We start from the raw sequence: 25,454 nt of genomic DNA, 5'->3' as shown, positions 1-25,454 counted from the left end.
GTGTACCAGATAAAATACTCGTGCTTTTGTTGCTAGCGTTGATTCACCCCCATATTCTAAAGTTTCAGAGCTGTGCATTCTGATGTCATGCCAGATAATTCAACGGCTGATCAAGTCTGTACATGTCGTATTCATATGCAGCACCGACGTGATTTGAACAGGAGTCGCTTGCACCTTATGTTGCTCTCAATAAGGCATTTCATTCATTGCTCTTGGATCTTCTATAGATCCGAGGGATTCACACAAGGATTGTTGACATGTCTGACCAATACTCTGGGACAGAGAATGATGTAAATTGGGAATGAGGCCTTTCCTATTAATTCAGGCCAAAGCTTGACCATGGGTCACTAACATGTCAATGAGCCGAGGCGCCACTTCAGGAAATCAATCTCACCTACATATGTTACATACTTAGAGGCCAAGTGAGCTGTGTAACTTGTTTATGGAGACCGTAACACAGAAGCTACTATGAGGGGAGGTGAATCCTGGACAGTTTCAACGTCAACAACTTCAAAGGAACCTAAATGATTGCAAGAAGAAAGTGTCATGGGAGCACCAGTAACATTGGTATGGTCTGATCCTGCACAGAAGGTAAGCTATATATCGAAACTGGCTTGTCCGATGCAGGAATAACACAATTGTGAAAAGTCATTCTACGGCGCCTAGGAGATATATCTATCCTATTAGCTGTGAGAACGTCACAGGAGACAAAGTGATATTGTATAATTGCTTGAGAGCATAATATGCCCTTTTACTTATAAGAATACATTCTGCTCCAGTATCTACTGTTACAGAGATAGGTCTCTTTTCTGTATAAAACTGGAATGTAAGTAATTAAGAAGACTCAGCAGCCACCAAAGGTATGATCTGAGACCGGATATTACTGGTCAATCCCTTCATTTTTTTTATACGGGCACTGGGGAAAATTGGGCTGAGTTTGCCAAAGAGCTGAAGAGGTTTCAGCTTAGTTTCAGAATCTTCGAACACTACTCAGATGAATGCTTACATTTGCCATGGACATGACAGTAGATAAGTTTATCATGAAGCGTTATTCTAGAGAGGTCATATGTCATATTAGAAGAGTTATCATCGAAGTTTCTACGTATAGGGGCATGCATTGGCTTGTGCTCGTGACGCTTAAGGCGAAGGTAAAAAGCACTTATGTGACCTGACTTGTTACAATAGGTACATATAGGTACAGTTGGTGATAATGTAGCCGAAAAAGTACTTTGTATAGGGACTAATGACTAAGGGGGTGAAGAAGAACTAGGAACATGCGTATGTTGTTGCCCATTGCTAATACAAAAATAAATAAATATATGAATAAATAAATAAACGAATAAAATACAATAAAATAAGATAAAATGAAAAAGCAGTTCCTTTAGTTTTCTTGAAAGCCTTGTTGCAAAAGACAATAGGGACTCATGCAACATATAGCTGAAAAAGTACTACTCTCTTCTCATAAGGCAACAAGATATGAAAAAGGTATTCCAAAATAAGGCGGAACCTATCCAAAGTGATAGCATTTCTATCTAACCAATCTGATTGAAACAAGAACTCTAAGGCTTCAAAGACAATTTTATTGGCCTTGACTTGATCACGCATATATTCCAGTATTACCAAATGGGACGTGAGCACATCACCTAAGTGGAAACACCATTGAAAATTACTAACTACAGAGGAATTTTCAAAAAGTTTAAGGAAATTAGCTCTCAAAATATTATAAATAGTGTTTAATGTTCTGAGGTTAAGACATCAGGCTCCCATCATTTCAGCTGCCAATGAGTTAGAAACAAGTTGAGATCTCACAAATAGAAATTTCTCAAAACCGTTAACGACATTAGTATTCATTATGCTGTCCTCACACTGCTGGAGGAAGGCAACAGCTGAATACTGAGTGTCCTGAGCTGAGAATTTAACTATGGAAGGGTCCTGATGTAAAACGGTAAATGTAGTATTAGCCATTGACTGAGGCGCAGTTTGGCTGCTGATAAATGATTGCAGCTTTTCTTTAGAATATATCGTTAAATTAGGGCTAAGGAGTTCCGTCCCACTCCATAGTAACATTAACGGGAAAAAATATAAAGAAATTCTTGACATATGCATTAATTATTGCGACCGCTTACAAAAACACATGCCCCTTGAAAGATTAAGACGGATCCATCTAAGTTGGTGATCGTAAAATAAATCCAACAGTCGGGAATTCCCTCCCTCATAAAAATAAAGTAAAGAACAACACTATTTCTCTTTAAAAATATGAATAGAAAATTAAAGAAAAGGCCAGGTGGCCAAGAGAATAACGTTCTAATATGACTCCCTATGATGTAGGTGACATGGCTATCTATCTATGATGTAAGCAATATGGAAATTAACTACTGAAATTGCACCAAAAAAAATCACAATACATCAAATATAGTTACTGGCAATCACGCAAGCAAACTCTTCACACAAACTAGGCTGGACAAGTAATCCTTCCACATCTAGGCTCCAGATGAATTGTCACGAACACAGCAGCAATAAGCGAGTGTTCCATCAATGCAGAAGACGATGTTTATAACCAATAGTCCACACGAAGTGCCAAAACTGGGGACCACGAGGTATTCGTCTCTCAAAAAATCACATGGTGCACATTTAAGATACATTGTACAAAAACACCAACATTAATATAATTCTAAAGTCACTATATCACAAGAAAACCTATCAGAACATGGGAAAGACAAAGAAAAACACACAAACACATGTGTACATGTTGGCCAGCCAAAGTACGTATCTCTTGACAACGTTCAAATGTTCAAATGTTATAAAAAAAAATACCGTGTGCCACCAAATGTGTTGGGTGGTAAAGAAAGCACCTTCACACTTGGTAATATTGTATTGAGTCACCATTCGATACATTCACCTCACTTTACAAAAGCGTGCCTACACCATGAGGGTTAAGACAATACTGAGGCCACGCTTCGTTACCAACTCAGATCTGGCGGCAAGACTCATAGAGGTGCGCGTGGGCTTAACATTGGTTCTTACATACATTGTACATAATCACAATATAACAAATCTACAATACACTCAATATTTAATGATAAAATTAAAGGCTAACAATACAACCAATGGTTACTAATGCAATAGATGGGGAAAATATACACAGACAATTTACGTAAGTGAACACAGGATCCCACATTGCATATATCAAAAGTGACAAGATTCTTTTTACGTTATACATCATGGAAATACATGGGTTAAAATTTGAAGGAAAGGAAAATATTCATAAATTTAATAACGTAATCACCAAATTACGTTATACTAGTCACCGGAGGTTCTGGGTGTATCTAGAAAGAGAGAAAAAAATCGGTAATAGGTTCCTCAGAGCTCCGTTCAGTGCGCGCGCGCGCGCGCGCGTGTGTGTGCGTGTGTGTGTGTGTGTGTGTGTGTGTGTGTGTGTGTGTGTGTGTGTGTGTGTGTGTGTGTGTGTGTGTGTGTGTGTGTGTGTGTCTGTCTGTCTGTCTGTGTGTGTGTGTGTGTGTGTGTGTGTGTGTGTGTGTGTGTGTGTGTGTGTGTGTGTGTGTGTGTGTGTGTGTGCGCGCGCGTGTGTGTGTGTGTGTGTGTGTGTGTGTGTGTGTGTGTGTGTGTGTGTGTGTGTGTGTGTGTGTGTGTGTGTGTGTGTGTGTGTGTGTGTGTGTGCGAGCGCACGCATGTGTGCGTACAATAGTTTTTGTGGAATGATGTCCTGACAAGAGACCTTACGGTCCTTAGCAAGTGCAGATATAAAATTGTAAATAAACAAACAAATAATTAAAGTAAACAATGTTACATTATCATCTATATCGTATAATGATTAAGCATCTATCATCTGTACAGGATGTTAATTACAATCATTATGTGTGTGGTTGGTGAATTTATTTCTTCTAGTTTCTACACTGAATCTACTTCCATATAGCTTAAGGTCATTATCTCTCAACTGGTTTGTAGTACTGTACCTTAAAAAGAATTTCAGTTCTGATGTTATCAGATCCCTTTGACACCTTGACAACCTTCATCAAGGTCCCTTGTATTTCCGTTATGTTAGAAAATAACAATTCTGTCGTTTTTCTCAAAACTTTTTACATTAGGTATAATACAGTAGTGAGTCACTGTACCCTATTCTAAACCGTCAGTGTCACTAATGAGATTTAGGCAATATACAAAAGCCATATTCGTGTATTGCAAAACTATACTATGTTTGACGACAGGAGAAGGTTATCGTTTTATATTGCATAGTCTACATGTGTCTTTTACTAGATAATCTTATGGACACATATCCTGACCAAACATCTATCATATATATTAGAATAATTCAACGAATGTTTAGTATTTACATTAGTTCCTTTATAATCAAAGTGTTCTTTTAAACAGTTTTGTATTAATGCGACTTTGGCAAAATGTATTTCCATATTTTTCATGTCTCAATGGTCAATTATTTATTGCTGACCACTACACTATCCACTGACGTATAACCTTCATGCATGAAATCTAGTTTGACAAGTTTGATGAGGAGAGATTGGTCACCGTGACATCACACTCCTACTCGTTCTGCCTCTATGGAATGAATATCTGCAGCCCTTCTTTTCCTGCCCTTGACAGCCCCCTGCCCTGCGGTCAATGGTCTTGAATTTAGGGTCATGAAAATGGACCCACCCAAGGGACAATCTGAGATTCCAAAAGCATCCTTGAACCGCGTCCATATCCAGTAACTGGGGTGAGCGACAGGAAGGTCGACCATTGTGCGGCTGCTGCCCAGTTGCACAGATATATAATGGATCGGTGCTAACACAGACGTCAGATCACTCCACTACTTCTCTGACATCGAATCTAAAAAGAGATTCTACTCAGCAACATGCAGTCTCTTGTGCAGAGTTTTGTAATGGTATGAGATTCACATTCCGATGGAAATTGAAACTGAGATAAACATTGGCCAAATATTACTTTCCGTAGAACACCAAATTGATACAATGTTCATATTTACCGCAGGTACTGTTGTTCTCTCTCTCTATGGGAGACGACTCTGAGGAGCTGGTGGGTCCTCTGCTCTCCACCTTCCAAGGTGTTCAACACGAGGTTCAGCACCACGGTAACGATGGCGTCTACAAGTTCTTTTTCACACTTCCCCAGCAGGAACGCGCAGAGGAACGTGACACTTATGGCAAGGTAGGAGCACGACCAATATCTTTATTGAAATTTTGTAAGAATATGGTATTCAAAGCAGCTGTTGGGGTGCACAACTTCTTCTGTACCTTAAACTACTCTTTGATCAGGTTTATTTATCCTCTTATAGAGGATAACGTTGCCATATTCGTCTACGGGGGACTACTAATAACAAATAAAAAGAAAATATCAAGTGACTTGCGTGTTCACGTTTGTCTTCTCACTCAGGTAATTGGATCTTTCGCCTTCGTGGATCCTTATGGACAGGAGACTTCGGTCAACTTCGACGCAGGAGAAGATGGATACCTACCTCAGAGTGACGCACTACCTCAGGTACTAGTCTCACCATATTTGCCTGAGGAAAACTACCTCCATTTGATAATGTAGAGCTGATGCGGTTGTATCTCTTTCTGAATTACTCATCATTGTCCTTCAGGTCCCAGTGGACACCGATGAGGTCCAACAGGCTCGCCTGCAGTTCTTGGAGTCCTACCAGAGATTCGCTGAATACCTCGAGGACTTGCACTCCGACGAAGACAGCGAGGAGTCTTCTGAAGAATCCCTGGAGGGCGAATCTGACGAATCTAGTGAAGAGGGCGATGAAGGGGAAGAATCCAGTGAGGAGGACGATGAAGAGGAAGAAACCGAAGAGTGAACAAGAAATTGAACAGAGTTCATTCGCACTTGTATCATAAATTTAGTCCAATTACTATTATCTAGAAGTGATTTGGGAACTTAAAGAATGCTGTTCCAGTTTCAAAAGTTTAACGTTGATATTAATATTGATTCTTTATCACCATTCTCATTTTTGTCGCTCCTTGGTAAAAATCATTGTTGATGTTAGTATTACTGCTAACACTAATGACATCAGGATTTTTTTTTTCAGTGCTCATTTTCATTTATGAAATCCTCCTTTGTCTGTAAGAGGTTTTGATAAATACAATAGGCTGGGGAGGGAGTTATTTCTCAATAGATTTATCATCAGAATCATTATCATCCACTTCATTTCAGAGAGTGTATCATTCTCGATGAGTGTATTGTAATGCCATTTACTTATTTTTGGCTCATATTCCTAATAAAGAGGAAGACTAATATAATAATAGATTCTATATCCAACACAACCTCTACAATATGTTATGTACCAAGTACCTACCGCTTGGGTCAAAACCACACGGGCCACAGTTGTTCCCCGCAGTGTCATTGTAGTGGGTGCATATCTTTTCCTACAACCCCTGTGGCTGTAGTGATGTAACCGCAACGAGTAGTATTTCCTGGTTGGTCTCCGTGGTGGATGGGGTCGTGAAAGGGTGAACTAATCAGGTTTAAGCAATTGGATCTCTCTTGGTTGTGTAGGGGTGGATGGGCTTGTGTGTGAGGAGGATCATGGGTTTAACCAATTGACTACAGCCCACCGTTATTGGAAATATTCTGTTGATGAGCTCACAATACTTATGAGAATGAACCCCACCTAGGGACTCATCTGTCATACTGCAGTATATGCTCCTACCGAGGCGTATAGAATTTATGTCAAGTGATCATAGATTTATGGTTGTAACATTCAGCCTTCGTGTCAAGTCCAGGAGAATAACAGGATATCATTCACCTGCATTTCATCTGGGGATACACAGGGATGACGAGTAAACTCAGAAGTATGCGGTAGCTATCTCTAGTCGATTTAAAGTGCTTGGCACCATTGAGGATCCTGAAAATAACTATGGAATACTTTCAATCTTGAAAACCTGAAAGATGTCGAGGAGGGCATAGGAAAGCGTACAAGGTTGAGAGGTGGCCTGGCGTCGTATGAGACACTAAGGGATATAGAAACAAGTTGTGCTGAAATACAGGCAGGCAACGAGACCAATACAGGATTCTGAAAAGGCAGACTAGAAGTCTCATGAGGGGAATTGCTGAGGATGTCGAGGACCATTTCAATAAGAATGACCTCAGACCTGCTTACCGGGTATTGAAGAATAATCCACATCAAAACCTAAGGCCTAGGTATTTTAGTGTCCGAACAGATGATTTGCAACTACTGTTACGCATAGATAGATAAGTCGTTGGGCCTAGAAATTTGAGCAGTTACACATAGTTCACCTCATGATGACTGTTGTCCCGTGTTCGGCAGTATGACACCATTCCCTCTGATTAAAAAAAGGGCTGATCGTTGTTGTCCTGAAGAGGAAAGAGGACCTTCAGGACTATAAAAATAAAATGTTCAGTGTACCAGATAAAATACTCGTGCTTTTGTTGCTAGCGTTGATTCACCCCCATATTCTAAAGTTTCAGAGCTGTGCATTCTGATGTCATGCCAGATAATTCAATGGCTGATCAAGTCTGTACATGTCGTATTCATATGCAGCACCGACGTGATTTGAACAGGAGTCGCTTGCACCTTATGTTGCTCTCAATAAGGCATTTCATTCATTGCTCTTGGATCTTCTATAGATCCGAGGGATTCACACAAGGATTGTTGACCTGTCTGACCAATACTCTGGGACAGAGAATGATGTAAATTGGGAATGAGGCCTTTCCTATTAATTCAGGCCAAAGCTTGACCATGGGTCACTAACATGTCAATGAGCCGAGGCGCCACTTCAGGAAATCAATCTCACCTACATATGTTACATACTTAGAGGCCAAGTGAGCTGTGTAACTTGTTTATGGAGACCGTAACACAGAAGCTACTATGAGGGGAGGTGAATCCTGGATAGTTTCAACGTCAACAACTTCAAAGGAACCTAAATGATTGCAAGAAGAAAGTGTCATGGGAGCACCAGTAACATTGGTATGGTCTGATCCTGCACAGAAGGTAAGCTATATATCGAAACTGGCTTGTCCGATGCAGGAATAACACAATTGTGAAAAGTCATTCTACGGCGCCTAGGAGATATATCTATCCTATTAGCTGTGAGAACGTCACAGGAGATAAAGAGATATCGAATAATTGCTTGAGAGCATAATTTGCCCTTTTACCTATAAGAATACATTCTGTTCCAGTATCTACTGTTATGGAGATAGGTTTTTTCTCTGCATAAAACTAAAAAGTTAGTAATTGAGAAGACTCAGCAGCCACCAAAGGGATGATCTGAGACCAGATATTACTGGTCAATCCCTTGGTTTTTTTTATACGGGCACTGGGGAAAATGGGCTGAGTTTGCCAAAGAGCTGAAGAGGTTTCAGCTTAGTTTCAGAATCTTCGAACACTACTCAGATGAATGCTTACATTTGCCATGGACATGACAGTAGATAGTAGCTAAGTTAATGTTGAAGCGTTACTCTAGAGAGGTCATGTGTCATATTAGAAGAGGTATTATAGAAGTTTCTACGTATAGGGGCATGCATTGGCTTGTGCTCGTGACGCTTAAGGCGAAGGTAAAAAGCACTTATGTGACCTGACTTGTTACAATAGGTACATATAGGTACAGTTGGTGATAATGTAGCCGAAAAAGTACTTTGTATAGGGACTAATGACTAAGGGGGTGAAGAAGAACTAGGAACATGCGTATGTTGTTGCCCATTGCTAATAAAACAATAAATAAATATATGAATAAATAAATAAACGAATAAAATACAATAAAATAAGATAAAATGAAAAAGCAGTTCCTTTAGTTTTCTTGAAAGCCTTGTTGCAAAAGACAATAGGGACTCATGCAACATATAGCTGAAAAAGTACTACTCTCTTCTCATAAGGCAACAAGATATGAAAAAGGTATTCCAAAATAAGGCGGAACCTATCCAAAGTGATAGCATTTCTATCTAACCAATCTGATTGAAACAAGAACTCTAAGGCTTCAAAGACAATTTTATTGGCCTTGACTTGATCACGCATATATTCCAGTATTACCAAATGGGACGTGAGCACATCACCTAAGTGGAAACACCATTGAAAATTACTAACTACAGAGGAATTTTCAAAAAGTTTAAGGAAATTAGCTCTCAAAATATTATAAATAGTGTTTAATGTTCTGAGGTTAAGACATCAGGCTGTCATCATTTCAGCTGCCAATGAGTTAGAAACAAGTTGAGATCTCACAAATAGAAATTTCTCAAAACCGTTAACGACATTAGTATTCATTATGCTGTCCTCACACTGCTGGAGGAAGGCAACAGCTGAATACTGAGTGTCCTGAGCTGAGAATTTAACTATGGAAGGGTCCTGATGTAAAACGGTAAATGTAGTATTAGCCATTGACTGAGGCGCAGTTTGGCTGCTGATAAATGATTGCAGCTTTTCTTTAGAATATATCGTTAAAGGAGGGATAGGGAGTTCTGTCCTACTCTATAGTAACATCAACGCGAAAAAATAACAAGAAATTCTTAATACACACATTAATTATTTCAATAGCTTGAAAAAAAAAATGCCCCTTGAAGGATTAAGACGAATCTATCTGGGCTGGCGATCGTAAAATGAATCCAACACTCGTGAATTCCCTCCCTCATAAAAATAAAGTAAAGAACAACACTATTTCTCTTTAAAAATATGAATAGAAAATTAAAGAAAAGGCCAGATGGTCAAGAGAATAACGTTTTAAAACGGCTGACTATGATGTAGGTAACATGGCAATCTATCTATGACGTAAGCAATATGACTTCCTGGACATTAGCTACTGAAATTGCATACACACAACAAAAAATCAATCTCAATACATCAAATATAGTTACTGGCAATCATGCAGGCAAACTCTTCACAAAATTAGGCTGGAACAGTAATCCTTCCACGTGTAGGCTCCAGATGAGTTGCCACAAACACAGTAGTAATACGCGAGCGTTCCATCAATGCAGAAGACGATAATTATTACCAAAAGTCCACACGAAGCGCCAAAACTGGGGACCACGAGGTATTCGTCTCTCAAAAAATCACATGGTGCACATTTAAGATACATTGTACAAAAACACCAACATTAATATAATTCTAAAGTCACTATATCACAAGAAAACCTATCAGAACATGGGAAAGACAAAGAAAAACACACAAACACATGTGTACATGTTGGCCAGCCAAAGTACGTATCTCTTGACAACGTTCAAATGTTCAAATGTTAAAAAAAAAAAAAAAAAAAATACCGTGTGCCACCAAATGTGTTGGGTGGTAAAGAAAGCACCTTCACACTTGGTAATATTGTATTGAGTCACCATTCGATACATTCACCTCACTTTACAAAAGCGTGCCTACACCATGAGGGTTAAGACAATACTGAGGCCACGCTTCGTTACCAACTCAGATCTGGCGGCAAGACTCATAGAGGTGCGCGTGGGCTTAACATTGGTTCTTACATACATTGTACATAATCACAATATAACAAATCTACAATACACTCAATATTTAATGATAAAATTAAAGGCTAACAATACAACCAATGGTTACTAATGCAATAGATGGGGAAAATATACACAGACAATTTACGTAAGTGAACACAGGATCCCACATTGCATATATCAAAGGTGACAAGATTCTTTTTACGTTATACATCATGGAAATACATGGGTTAAAATTTGAAGGAAAGGAAAATATTCATAAATTACATAACGTAATCACCAAATTACGTTATACTAGTCACCGGAGGTTCTGGGTGTATCTAGAAAGAAAGAAAAAAATCGGTAATAGGTTCCTCAGAGTTCCATTCACTGCTTGCGCGCGCGCGCGCGTGTGTGTGCGTGTGTGTGTGTGTGTGTGTGTGTGTGTGTGTGTGTGTGTGTGTGTGTGTGTGTGTGTGTGTGTGTGTGTGTGTGTGTGTGTGTGTGTGTGTGTGTGTGTGTGTGTGTGTGTGTGTGTGTGTGTGTGTGTGTGTGTCTGTCTGTCTGTCTGTGTGTGTGTGTGTGTGTGTGTGTGTGTGTGTGTGTGTGTGTGTGTGTGTGTGTGTGTGTGTGTGTGTGTGTGTGTGTGTGTGTGTGCGTGTGTGTGTGTGTGTGTGTGTGTGTGTGTGTGTGTGTGTGTGTGTGTGTGTGTGTGTGTGTGTGTGTGTGTGTGTGTGTGTGTGTGCGAGCGCGCGCATGTGTGCGTACAATAGTTTTTGTGGAATGATATCCTGACAAGAGACCTTATGGTCCTTAGCAAGTGCAGATATAAAATTGTAAATAAACAAACAAACAATTAAAGTAAACAATGTTACATTATCATCTATATCGTATAATGATTAAGCATCTATCATCTGTACAGGATGTTAATTACAATCATTATGTGTGGTTGGTGAATTTATTTCTTCTAGTTTCTACACTGAATCTACTTCCATATAGCTTAAGGTCATTATCTCTCAACTGGTTTGTAGTACTGTACCTTAAAAAGAATTTCAATTCTGATGTTATCAGATCCCTTTGACACCTTGACAACCTTCATCAAGGTCCCTTGTATTTCCGTTATGTTAGAAAATAACAATTCTGTCGTTTTTCTCAAAACTTTTTACATTAGGTATAATACAGTAGTGAGTCACTGTACCCTATTCTAAACCGTCAGTGTCACTAATGAGATTTAGGCAATATACAAAAGCCATATTCGTGTATTGCAAAACTATACTATGTTTGACGACAGGAGAAGGTTATCGTTTTATATTGCATAGTCTACATGTGTCTTTTACTAGATAATCTTGTGGACACATATCCTGACCAAACATCTATCATATATATTAGAATAATTGAACGAATGTTTAGTATTTACATTAGTTCCTTTATAATCAAAGTGTTCTTTTAAACAGTTTTGTATTAATGCGACTTTGGCAAAATGTATTTGCATATTTTTCATGTCTCAATGGTCAATTATTTATTGCTGACCACTACACTATCCACTGACGTATAACCTTCATGCATGAAATCTAGTTTGACAAGTTTGATGAGGAGAGAGTGGTCACCGTGACATCACACTGCTACTCGTTCTGCCTCTATGGAATGAATATCTGCAGCCCTTCTTTTCCTGCCCTTGACAGCCCCCTGCCCTGCGGTCAATGGTCTTGAATTTAGGGTCATGAAAATGGACCACCCAAGGGACAATCTGAGATTCCAAAAGCATCCTTGAACCGCGTCCATATTCAGTAACTGGGGTGAGCGACAGGAAGGTCGACCATTGTGCGGCCGCTGCCCAGTTGCACAGATATATAATGGATCGGTGCTAACACAGACGTCAGATCACTCCACTACTTCTCTGACATCGAATCTAAAAAGAGATTCTACTCAGCAACATGCAGTCTCTTGTGCAGAGTTTTGTAATGGTATGAGATTCACATTCCGATGGAAATTGAAACTGAGATAAACATTGGCCAAATATTACTTTCCGTAGAACACCAAATTGATACAATGTTCATATTTACCGCAGGTACTGTTGTTCTCTCTCTCTATGGGAGACGACTCTGAGGAGCTGGTGGGGCCTCTGCTCTCCACCTTCCAAGGCGTTCAACACGAGGTTCAGCACCACGGAAACGATGGCGTCTACAAGTTCTTTTTCACACTTCCCCAGCAGGAACGCGCAGAGGAACGTGACACTTATGGCAAGGTAGGAGCACGACCCATATCTTTATTGAAATTTTGTAAGAATATGGTATTCAAACCAGCTGTTGGAGTGCACAGCTTCTGGACCTTAAACTACTTTTTGATCAAGTTTATTTATCCTCTTATAGAGGATAACGTTGCCATATTCGTCTACAGAGGACTACTAATAACAAATAAAAAGAAAATATCAAGTGACTTGCGTGTTCACGTTTGTCTTCTCACTCAGGTAATTGGATCTTTCGCCTTCGTGGATCCTTATGGACAGGAGACTTCGGTCAACTTCGACGCAGGAGAAGATGGATACCTACCTCAGAGTGATGCACTGCCTCAGGTACTAGTCTCACCATACTTGCCTGAGGAAAACTATCTCCATGTGATAATGTAGAGCTGATGTGGTTGTATCTCTTACTGAATTGCTCATCATTTTCCTTCAGGCCCCAGTGTACACCGATGAGGTCCAACAGGCTCGCCTGCAGTTCTTGGAGTCCTACCAGAGATTTGCTGAATACCTCGAGGACTTGCACTCCGACGAAGACAGCGAGGAGTCTTCTGAAGAATCCCTGGAGGGCGAATCTGACGAATCTAGTGAAGAGGACGATGAAGGGGAAGAATCCAGTGAGGAGGACGAGGAAGAGGAAGAAACCGAAGAGTGAATAAGAAACTGAAGAGAGTTCATTCGCCTTGTGTCATAAATTTAGACCAGTTATCGTTATCTCGAAGTGATTTGAGAACTTAAAGAATGCTGTTTTTGTTTGAAGTACGTTTGACATTGATATTAATTTTGGAATCGTTATCATCATTCCCATTGTTTCGCTCTTTGGTGAATGTCATTGTTAATATCAATGCAATTACTTATATTCATGCTATCAGGAATCACTTTGTAAGTGTTCATACTCATAATTCATTTATGAAAACTTCCTTGTCTCTGATAGGATTTGATGACTACAGTAGGCTGGGGAGGAAATTTTTCCTCAATCAATACATCATCAGAATCATTATCACCCACTTCACCTTAGAGATTTCATCATACTTGATGAGTGTATTATGATGCCATTTACTTGTTTTTGGTTTGTATTCCTAATAAAAAAAAAAGAAGACTGATATAATGATAGGTTTTCTATTCCACAAAACTTCAACAACATATAATGTGCCAAGCAGCTACAGCCTGAGTCGAAACCGCATGGTTCAAAGTTGTTCCCTATAGAGCCAAGATGGTGGGCCCATATACTCTTCTGTGACCCCTCAGTCTTCCCTCGTTGGTCTCCGTGGTCGGTGGGGCGTGAAAGGGTAAACTAGTTGGGCTATAGTGGGATTATATGGGTGGATTGCGGCTTTATCTCCCCGACTACAGCCCATCATTAAGATACGTGAACAGTGTAGATATTTTAGCTAGATTTGCTCTAGATAAAGTTCTCTAGATACGAGGCGTGTTTTTTAAGTAAGTACCGTTTTGAAATAAAAATGAAGCAAGTAGACTTTTCGTAACAATTTTATTTTTACGTGAAAACCTGTACTGTAATCTACTTTTCAACATAATTACGGAATCATCTGACCGTGTTTAAGTTTGTTTGTGAGTATTTGAAATGCCTCCTCCGATTGAGAATGCCGCCGACTGTGAAATACGCGCTGTGAATCGTTTTCTTACTACTAAAGGTGTGAAAGTGTCTGAAATTCATTGTCAGATCTGTGAAGTGTATGGATGAAAAATTATGAGTGATGGGATGGTGCGGAAATGGGTGAGAGCTTTTAAAGATGGCCGTACAAATGTGCACCAAACCATCAGTAATGATTGAAAGTCGTCCACTTAGACAAGTCTCCGCCCCCATGACAGAAATCAAAGAAGCTATGAGTAAGTTGAAGGGTGAATAGGAAACTGGCATCTGCTACATTTGTGTGGAATTGGTGAAAACCGTAGGTGAGGCCATGATCTGCTGATTACATTTGGTACCGTCTGCTGTCTGAGAATACGGTAGCATTCACTATGACTGGAAAAGGGGTCTAGTAGTCATTTTCTGGAAGGGAAAAGGGTATTGGTAGGACTACAACAACTAACGCGGTATTACAATGCTCTGTGTGCTGATTAATTTGTTTGCCCATCTATTGCTGACACAGATATGTTCAAGTCTGCCAAAGAAAAATATAGGCCTGAGCAATCTGATCGGATCCTAGCGCTTCGTGTTCTTGTAGAATAACAATGTGAGATTCAACAGGGGTTTCTTGCAGATTATGTTGATCTCAATAGGGTGTTTACCTCGGTGTATCGCGGGATTCTGCGAATCCATGGGAACCCTGCAAGGAATATTGATTTGATGTGTAGCTTATACTCTGGGACAAAGAGTGCTGTAAAGTATGGACGAAGTGTGCTCAGCTTCTTTCTATTAATTCAGGAGTGTGGCAAGGGGATATTCTCACCCCAACATATTTCAACCCACTCATGGACTGCGTATTGGACAGAGTTGTCGATCAGTGTCGTTGTGGAGCATCTATTAGTAATAGTAAGCCTACTGACCTTGTCTTTGTTGATGATACTGTCCTTTTTAAGGAGTCGTTGGAGGTTCTGATTGCAGCCCTCGAGTCACTGCACAGTGAAGCGAGGCTGCTTAGGCAACAGGTCCCCTGGACCAAGACCAAGGTCCAGGCGTTAGGGGGCTTAATGGATTACACAGTTAGTCTCCATGAATGTGGCGAGGACACTAAAGTATGGAAATCTTCACATATCTATATGGTGTGGTATAGTCCATAATAGTGGTAGGTCATGTCAGGAAGTGCTTCGAAGGATTAGCATTAACCATGATGTTATGGACACTCAATTAATGTATACGACATTGTAGATATTTATGCAGGATGACTAAGTTCTAAATCATGTCGTCACTTGTGCTTCCTATCCTGGTTTACGGCTGTGAGACATGGGCATTGATTGCTGGCTTGAAGAGGAGTCTTGATGTCTTTTGTACTAAGTGCCTTCGGAAAATCATGGGATATCGCTGATTTTGTGTTAAACCAGAGACTGTACTGAGAGACTCAGTCGAAACCAACATAATTCGTGAACGTCAATTTCATCTGTATAGACAAGTGATACGTTTCCTTGATGCTGATTCCACTCACAGGGCTGTCTCCTCAAGAGACAACCCTGGATGGAGAAGACGAAAGGGACGTCTACAGAAGAGAGGCTTAGGCACCTTAACTTACACTCTCTGGAAAGACTCAGAGTGCGGGGTGATCTAATAGAAGTGTTCAAGTAGATCAAAGGTTATAACAAGGGTGATGCAAACAAGGTCATCATAATAAAACAACAGGGCAGGACTCACAGTAATGGGTATAAACTGGACAAATTTAGATTTAAGAAGGAAGTAGGCAAGAATTGGTTTACTATTAGGGTGGTCGATGAATGGAATAAATTTAGTAACCATGTAGTAAGCGCTGAAACTATCAGTTGTTTTAAAAAACGATTAGACAACTTTATGGATGGAGATGACAGGTGGTGATGGTCACGGAGCTGCCTAGTGTAGGCCTTATGGTCGCTTGCAGTCTCCTTTATTCTTATATTCTTATGTTGTTATGTACAGGATTCATGACTTGGGCAAATTTATCTATCCTGTTGAGGGATGTTTGGAGTGGGAAGGGTGTTTGCATGGAAGCTTGCCCGGAGAGACCGTGTGGACTAGGTCCGGCGTGAGGATGGACCAACGCACTCCCAATTGATAATGGTGACGTTTAAACAATTTACTTTGTTTTCTAATATTCTACCTATATGTGTTAGCTAAAACATAGTAGTGACTCACTGTACCCATTTCTAATTTGTCAGCGACATTAATGAGATTTAGGAACCATATAGAAACTGCATATTGCAAAACTATAGTACTTTTGGTTTTTGGAGAGAATTACCCTTTAATACTGCAAATTCATTAGTGCATTGTTAGGCCTATCCATGAATTAAATTCGATGTGATTATAAGACCTTAGCTCAGTCTACGTGTGTATTTTTCGAGATACTTATTTTCCCCCTCAGGTATATGTACTCTTATAAACACGTATCCTGACCAAAGACATAACGTAAATGATAAGATATATCTAGGATTGTTGAATATCTAATATATTTCTATATACAATATATATATATATATATATATATATATATATATATATATATATATATATATATACATATATATGTTGAGACATTCTGACAGGTTGATGTAAGCGGAATAGGAAACACAGGAGTCTTAGTTTTGAGTTTATTCCTGACTAGTTTCGCAGGTATGCTTTGAAAAAGCATACCTGCGTGTGTGTGTGTGTGTGTGTGTGTTTGTGTGTGTGTGTGTGTGTGTGTGTGTGTGTGTGTGTGTGTGTGTGTGTGTGTGTGTGTGTGTGTGTGTGTATGTATATATATACATATATATATATATATACATATATATATATATATATATATATATATATATATATGCATTCAATTTTATATTCATGCGACTTTGGCAAAATATATGTTTCCATAGCTGTGATATGTCAGTGGTCAAATATTGCTGTCCATTATACTGTCCGCAGATGTATAACCTTGACGCATTCATTCTAGTTTGACAAGTTTTAAGAGGGGCGAGTGACCACCGTGGCATCACACAGCTACTGGTTCTACGGAATAAATATCTGGAACCCTTCTTTCCACGCCCTTAACACCCTCCTCCCCTGCGGTCAGTGGTTGTGAATTTAGGGTCATGAAAATGGAACACCGAAGTGACAATCTGAGATTCCCAAAGTATCCTTGTACCACGCCCATATTTAGTAACCGGATTGAGAGACAGGAAGGTCGTCTATGGGCTGGTCGTTGCCCAGGTGCCCAGATATATAATGGCTCGGTGCTGCCGCAGACGTCAGATCACTCTACTCCCTCTCTGGTATCGAATCCAAGAAGAGTTTCTACTCATCAACATGCAGTCTCTTGTGCAGAGTTTTGTAATGGTATGGATCGTATCCCAATGGTTGTTGAAACTGTGGTAAAATTGAAACTTATATTAGTTTCGTTGAACACCAAATTGATACAATGTTTATGTTTATCTCAGGTCCTGGTGTTCTCTCTCTCTATGGGAGACGACTCTGAGGAACACTTTGGTCCTCTGCTCTCCACCTTCCAAGGCGTCCAACACGAGGTCCAACACCACGGAAACGACGGCGTCTACAAGTTCTTCTTCACTCTTCCTCAGCAGGAGCGCGCAGAGGAACGTGACACTTACGGCAAGGTAGGAATAAGAACATTACCTTCATTGGAAACTCGTGACAATATACTATTGAAACTAAACAAACAAGGCTGTACATAATATATACATACACTGACCCCAATAACGAATCTGGCAGCGAAGAAAACAGCACGCATATATGAATGTCCGTATACAGGCATATACGATATGTATATGTATGACTATATACGTATATGCGTTTTATATGTATATGTATATGTATATGTATATGTATATGTATATGTATATGTATATGTATATGTATATGTATATGTATATGTATATGTATATGTATGCATATGTACAGGTATATGCGGTGTGTGTGTGTGTGTGTGTGTGTGTGTGTGTGTGTGTGTGTGTGTGTGTGTGTGTGTGTGTGTGTGTGTGTGTGTGTGTGTGTGTGTGTGTGTGTGTGTGTGTGTGTGTGTGTGTGTGTGTGTGTGTGTGTGTGTGTGTGTGTGTATGTGTGTATTGATCCATTACTATCTCAGCCCCTAAGAGATGAAGAGCAGTCCTAATCTGACCCGATTACCCATCAAGTTACTTGCGTATTCATCCCTGTCTTCTCTCTCAGGTAATTGGATCGTTCGCCTTCGTTGATCCCTATGGACAGGAAACTTCGCTCAACTTTGATGCCGGAGTGGACGGATATCTGCCTCAGAGCGACGCACTGCCTCAGGTACGCGAGGACAACTGCCATGAAATGATCATGTAGAGCTGTTGTGGTTGTACCTCTTTCTGAATCTTTTGTTTTTGTTCTCCAGGCCCCAGTATACACCGATGAGGTCCAACAGGCTCGCCTGCAGTTCTTGGAGTCCTACCAGAGATTCGCAGAATACCTCGAGGACTTGCACTCCGACGAAGACAGCGAATCTTCTGAAGAATCCTTAGAGGGCGAATCTGACGAATCCCTGGAAGGCGAATCTGATGAATCTAGTGAAGAGGACGAAGAAGAGGAGGACGACGAAGAATAAGCAAGAAAGAGAAAACAGTTCAGGCTCGCAGATTTAGCCTAATTACTGTTCCATCAATTTTATTTGCGTTTTCTTCGATGACGAGAACATGTTGTTAATATTGTTCTGAATATTTTATGATCATTGCCTTCAACCCTGATCTGAGTATGTGTTATCTATTTATTTATTTTATTTATAGATTGCTTTATTCTCAATAGCAATTGGTGTTTGTTATGTCACGATTTATTTATATGCTATTACCTCAATGTTTGTTGATTTATCAATAAAAATAAATCACATAAAAGAATATTACTTTATTTTTCTCGTATATCAATAGGAATACTGTCAACACAAAAATGTAAATGTAAGATACCAAGGGATTTTTTCCCTTTGCATAAAAGGTAGCCATGTAAACAGACATGTGCCCACTCCAGCCCATTCCACCACTCCCGCCCATTCCACTTCTATCCACTACCCTTCCCTCCATCTTATCTGAGCTCCTCATGAATGTCATCCCTGTATCCCGCCCACTGCCCTGGGTTAGAAGCAATGCAGCAAGACACAGTACACCCACAGCAAATCCGCTTCACTTAATCGGCGCCCCTCCCCTCCCTCTCCGTCCCTTTATACAGAAAAAAATAGGACGGGGAGAGATCCCATCGGACTGCGTCAAAATATCATTCACTCATAGCCACTTCCCCCTACCTCCCGGCCCCTTCCTTCCTTGCATCACAGTATCTTCTATACACAGCCATTCTCCACTCACTTACCTTCTCCCTTCCTTGTTCAACAGACATTCCCCTCTTTTTCAACTCCCCTTTCAACCCATCTATCATCTCACCCTTGGTCGTCTCCTTGTGTTGTCTTCATCCACCTCTGCCTTCCACACCTTTTTTACTAATTGTTCTCCACTCATTCTTTCCATGTGTCCAAACCATCCCAATACTCTTTCATCAACCTTATCTACCATCTCCTTTTCCACCCTTGCTCTCCTCCTCACCTCCTCATTTCTCATTCTATCCAGCCTAGTAACCGCTACCATATTTTTCAGATATTCCATCCCAAACACATTTAAACTTCTCTTCTCTGCCTCTCTTAAACTCCAAGTTTCTAACCCCTATCGGTACCGTCGGCACGATCACCCCTTCATATAATCCCCTCTTTGCATCCATTCCCAGATGTCTAGTTCTAATGACGATTTTTAATCCCCCAAGGCATTTACTTGTTTCTCTCAATCTACAATTTACCAGTCCCTTCCTATCCTTCTCCACTTTCAAGAGATCTCTAGAATATACTGTCCATCTTTCCCTTACCACTTCCTCTTCAATAGAAATCTGTTTATCTGCGCCTTTTACCTTTTCTTCTTTACTTGACTCACCTCCCCTTCCTTTCTTAACCTCCTTCCTGAACACATTTCTATTACTTTAATAATTTTCTGTCATACTCCTCCACTATTTTACATCTGCCCTCTTTTTTCTTCCTTTATCTTATATTTTGCTCTTTTTGTACCTCTCATATGTTTCTATCGTCCTACATAGCAACCAGTCCCTGAATGCTCGCTTCTTCTCTTTTACAACCTTCTTCACTCCATCATTCCGCTACTCACCACCCTTCCTTCTATTCCCTCCCGTCCTCCTTGTTCCACATACTATCATTGCACACATTGCCATTCCTTTATATATATATATATATATTATATATATATATATATATATATATATATATATATATATATATATATATATATGCATGTATGTATATGTACACACACACACACACTCATATATGTATATATATATATATATATATATATGAGTGTGTGTGTGTGTGTACATATACATACATGCATATATATATATATATATATATATATATATATAAATATATGCATGTACGTATATGTACACACACACACTCATATATATATATATATATATATATATATATCTATATATATATATATGCATGTATGTATATGTACACACACACACACACTCATATACATATATATATACATATATATATATATATATATATATATATATATATATATATATATATGTATATATACTTTCCACAAAAAACTAAATTTCCGCAGAGAGCACATATGAGATAAATTTTCGTTACCAAGCTATTATGGTTGTTGTATAAGGTCCATCGCTGTGGTTCTCTTCTCTGAAAGTAGAACACAGCAAAACTCAACCTTCTAGTTTTTGCTAAATTCAGGTGAGCTTAATTCCCCTGATTTTAGAGCCATGAGAACTAACATGTACATCATAACCAGCTCTGTCGTTGCCAATAACAACACTGAAGTCATCCAAAACAAAAAATATTTCAGATGGCGGGCACTGGTCGACTATAGAGTTATGCTTGGCATAGAACATCTTCTCTTAAAGTTCATATGTCTCGGTAGGAGGATATATTGTTCCAAGATATGGAGCCTAAGGTGTGTTTCAACTTCATAAACATCATACACTCATCACCTAAAAATCCATCACAACGATGGGCTGTAGTCGACCTTATTGCTGTAATCCATCCACGAGTCGTGCTACTAATCTGATCACCACTTGGTCTTCCCATCTCATAGAGAAACATCATTTTCATTCGAAGTTTTCTGGGCACAGCCGATGAAAAGGATAGTCGATCATTCTAGGAGGGGAAATTTTCTATCTATCACACGGAGAGCCCCCCTGAGTTTCTCACTGAGCTTACCTCGACGTACTTGTGCATCGTCTGCAACACCAAAACTACCACTAGATAGAGGTTATAGGAATTGACTGGAGCAGGATGCAAGCCTGCGCCCACCAGAAGCACCATATCTGGAGACCATATACCTATACATATACGTATACATATACATATATATATACATATACATATACATATACATATACATATACATATACATATACATATACATATACATATACATATACATATACATATACATATACATATACATATACACGCACCCACCCACCAACCACTGAACCCAGCAGTCTCATGTGTCGTGGGAGAGTATAGGCATCCATCACCTTGGCATTGCGAGGGGCAGCCGTAGACCGTGCGTTGTCACCCCGGGCGGTAGCTGTATGGCTTAGAGCGTGCCTTACTTGCAGGTTCAAGCTATTCAACCGATTTGCTTCTCCTTATGAAGAGCGAAAACCCGATCTAGCCTGGATCAGGAACCCAAGGGGCGTGGTTGTCGCCCCGGGGGAGTGTCCTTAGTGCGACCACACCACTGGGGCATCCGTCGACCTCCGGGACACGGGTTTCTTGCCACTGAAGGGGAGGCAAGCATAGGAAACACGGAGGGTTAGTGACCCATAATGGGGTTGGATGGCAACTGACTTGTTGGGAGTTCATCTGCCCTTTAGATGGCTTTATTCTTTTTATTCCATCTGGGTGTCTTGTATACCCTCCGAATTGGCGGGAAATCAATGAAAGAACCGGTTTAGTCTCGCACAATCTGACCATAGGGTAGATATTGTTGGAGTACCTGAAGCCAGTAGAAAGACATTTGTCCTTCACCTAGCATCAGAAATATATATACATATATATATATATATATATATATATATATATATATACATATATATATATATATATATATACATATATGTATATCTATTTACTTTTTTATTTATATTGGTAAAGAAGCTTTGTAGCACGGAATGTGCAGTTGTTTTTAACAAAACACACACACACGCTCACATACTCATACACACACACACACACACACACACACACACACACACACACACACACACACACACACACACACACACACACACACACACACACACACACACACACACAGACACATCATTCTCAAAACTATCATATGAAGAGAGACTAGCAAAACTTGAGCTACAGACATTAGAGCAAAGAAGAGAGAAAGGAGATTTGATAACTATTTATAGAATCATGAAAGGCATAAAAACTATTTATAGAGAGGATCTAATAAAATGGGATGATAGAAATACAAGAGGACACGGAAAAAAATCAAGAAAGACAATTATAAAAGAGATCTGAAAAAGAACAGCTTTCCCCACAGAGTAATAGACATTTGGAATAAGTTAGATGAGAAACTGGTGTGTGCAAAAACAATACATGAATTTAAAAATAGTTTAGATAAAATGAGATATGAAGACGGGACACCACGAGCATAGCCCCCCTTCCCGTAAAATACAACTAGGTAAACACACACACACACACACACACACACACACACACACACACACACACACACACACACACACACACACACACACACACACACACACACACACACACACACACACACACACACACACACACACATATATATATATATATATATATATATATGTGTACATATATATATATATACATATATATATATATATATGTGTGTGTGTGTGTGTATGTATATATACACATATGTACATATATGCTAAACACCATAGTGAAAAGAATTAAAACTTTGAATCCGAGCGCTTTCGTGATATAGTCACATCTTCAATGAGTAGAAGAGAATATTTCTTCAAGATGTGATTATATCACAAAAGTACTCGGATTCAATTATTTAATTGCCTTTCACTGCGGTGTTTAGCATAATTTGTGTATTCACGTGTGCTTTGTGAAACTTGTGGATATATATACATATATATATACATATATATAATATATATATATATATATATATATATATATTTTGGAAGTAGGCCGTTAATAATGCATGCGTTGTTAAAGTCAACAGCTGAGATAGCATTATTCTGTTTATAGAATATCTTTTCTATGTTACGCACTAATGTGCGGTCGTCTGGATGCAGATTTCCGAGTAGGATACTGAAGTCCATGGTGTTTTCCTCTAGACGTCTTTCGGCTCTAATTAGCCATCTTCAGGAGGTGTTGTCTGGTTGAATTGTTGACAGAGAATGACGCGGTTTGATCGTGTGGCGGTATATATCGGCGGAGAGCGGAGTGCCCAAACGTCCGCCCGCCAATCAGCGCGCGGGGTGCATCCTCTGTCTTCTCGTTGGTAACGACGTTTCAGGTTGCTGTTGTATATTAATAGCGGGTTTTTTATTGCAAATTAGCACCGCTTCTGTCATCTTTAGTCTTCTGGTGTCATTATTTCTTTCAATGATGGCGGTGGTGCCTTCCATATGGTGTCTCTTAAGTGTTAGTCCATGCTCGTACAAGTAGTGTCTTCTTATGGCGCCGTCCTGCAGATGTGCTGAAATTCTCTTAGACAGTGTTGTAGTGGTGACGCCAATGTACCGAGAATTTAGGCGACTGCAGTCACCACTCGAGCAAGTATGTTGGTACACGACGTTCACCTCCTGTATTTCACTTGTCTTAGGGAGGCAGCTATTCTTGACAACTAACTTGGATGTCCTTCTTGTTTTGTAGTAGATGACGAGGTCGATTTTTGAAGAAGGGTCGGTGGGTGTGACATTCTTATAAATTATATTTTTGATGGCTTTCTCGTCATCCTTGTAGGCTGAAGACATAGTAGCACTGTAAAAGAGTTTTATGTTTTGTGTAACTGTCTGTTGTTCTTGTTGGTGCATAAAGGTGTTCAGTCGATGCCGGATAACACTATCTATTTCTTGGATGGGGTAATTGTTGTTGCTGAGAAGCTGGGTTATTCTCTTGAGCTCTGCGTTGGTGGCGGTCCATGTTGAGCAGTGGGTGAGGGCTCTTTTGACGAAGGCGTTGATGACGCTGCGTCGATACCGCTCAGGACACTCGCTTGCACCGTTAAGGCAAAATCCGAGATTGGTGGATTTGGTGGATTGGTGGTACTCGTGTACCAACATACTTGCTCGAGTGGTGACTGCAGTCGCCTAAATTCTCGGTACATTGGCGTCACCACTACAACACTGTCTAAGAGAATTTCAGCACATCTGCAGGACGGCGCCATAAGAAGACACTACTTGTACGAGCATGGACTAACACTTAAGAGACACCATATGGAAGGCACCACCGCCATCATTGAAAGAAATAATGACACCAGAAGACTAAAGATGACAGAAGCGGTGCTAATTTGCAATAAAAAACCCGCTTTTAATATACAACAGCAACCTGAAACGTCGTTACCAACGAGAAGACAGAGGATGCACCCCGCGCGCTGATTGGCGGGCGGACGTTTGGGCACTCCGCTCTCCGCCGATATATACCGCCACACGATCAAACCGCGTCATTCTCTGTCAACAATTCAACCAGACAACACCTCCTGAAGATGGCTAATTAGAGCCGAAAGACGTCTAGAGGAAAACACCATGGACTTCAGTATCCTACTCGGAAATCTGCATCCAGACGACCGCACATTAGTGCGTAACATAGAAAATATATATATATATATATATATATATATATATATATATATATATATATATATATATATATATATATATATATATATATATACATACATATACCAAGGCTTTTTCCCCCTTCCAAGGGAGGTAGCCAAAAAGGGAAAGGCATAAAAACACTCCCACCCATTTCATCCCCAAATACACTCCACACCCCTCCCACCCTCCCTCTCATCTGAGCACCTCCTGAATGACGGGTCATCCCTGCACCCTGCCCACCGCCCTGGGTCAGAAGCAGTGTCGCAAGACACA

General features: G+C 39.9%; 2 protein-coding genes across 2 annotated transcripts in view; both read left to right on the top strand.

Annotated features, from left to right (window-relative positions):
• Positions 1-25,454, top strand: part of LOC143019772 (uncharacterized) — a 459,919-nt gene that overhangs the window by 254,956 nt on the left and 179,509 nt on the right. The window lies entirely within an intron of this gene.
• On the top strand, positions 4,871-5,833 carry LOC143019898 (uncharacterized). Its single transcript, XM_076175874.1, has 4 exons — positions 4,871-4,900; positions 5,005-5,181; positions 5,407-5,511; positions 5,615-5,833. The coding sequence occupies exons 1-4, from the start codon at positions 4,871-4,873 to the stop codon at positions 5,831-5,833; spliced, it is 531 nt and encodes a 176-aa protein (XP_076031989.1).

Source organism: Oratosquilla oratoria, chromosome 38 (assembly GCF_046742065.1).
Source record: "Oratosquilla oratoria isolate Oo_2021 chromosome 38, ASM4674206v1, whole genome shotgun sequence".
NCBI classification, from domain to species: Eukaryota; Metazoa; Arthropoda; class Malacostraca; order Stomatopoda; family Squillidae; genus Oratosquilla; species Oratosquilla oratoria.
Note: the sequence above shows the minus strand (reverse complement) of the source record. Positions and strands in the feature narration are given on the sequence as shown.

Bases quoted from the DNA above. Each gene is read 5' to 3' on its own strand.
- LOC143019898 (XM_076175874.1), top strand. From the start codon at position 4,871: ATGCAGTCTCTTGTGCAGAGTTTTGTAATG. The intron at 4,901-5,004 runs GTATGAGATTCA...TATTTACCGCAG, and splicing joins TTGTGCAGAGTTTTGTAATG to GTACTGTTGTTCTCTCTCTC. The intron at 5,512-5,614 runs GTACTAGTCTCA...ATTGTCCTTCAG, and splicing joins AGAGTGACGCACTACCTCAG to GTCCCAGTGGACACCGATGA.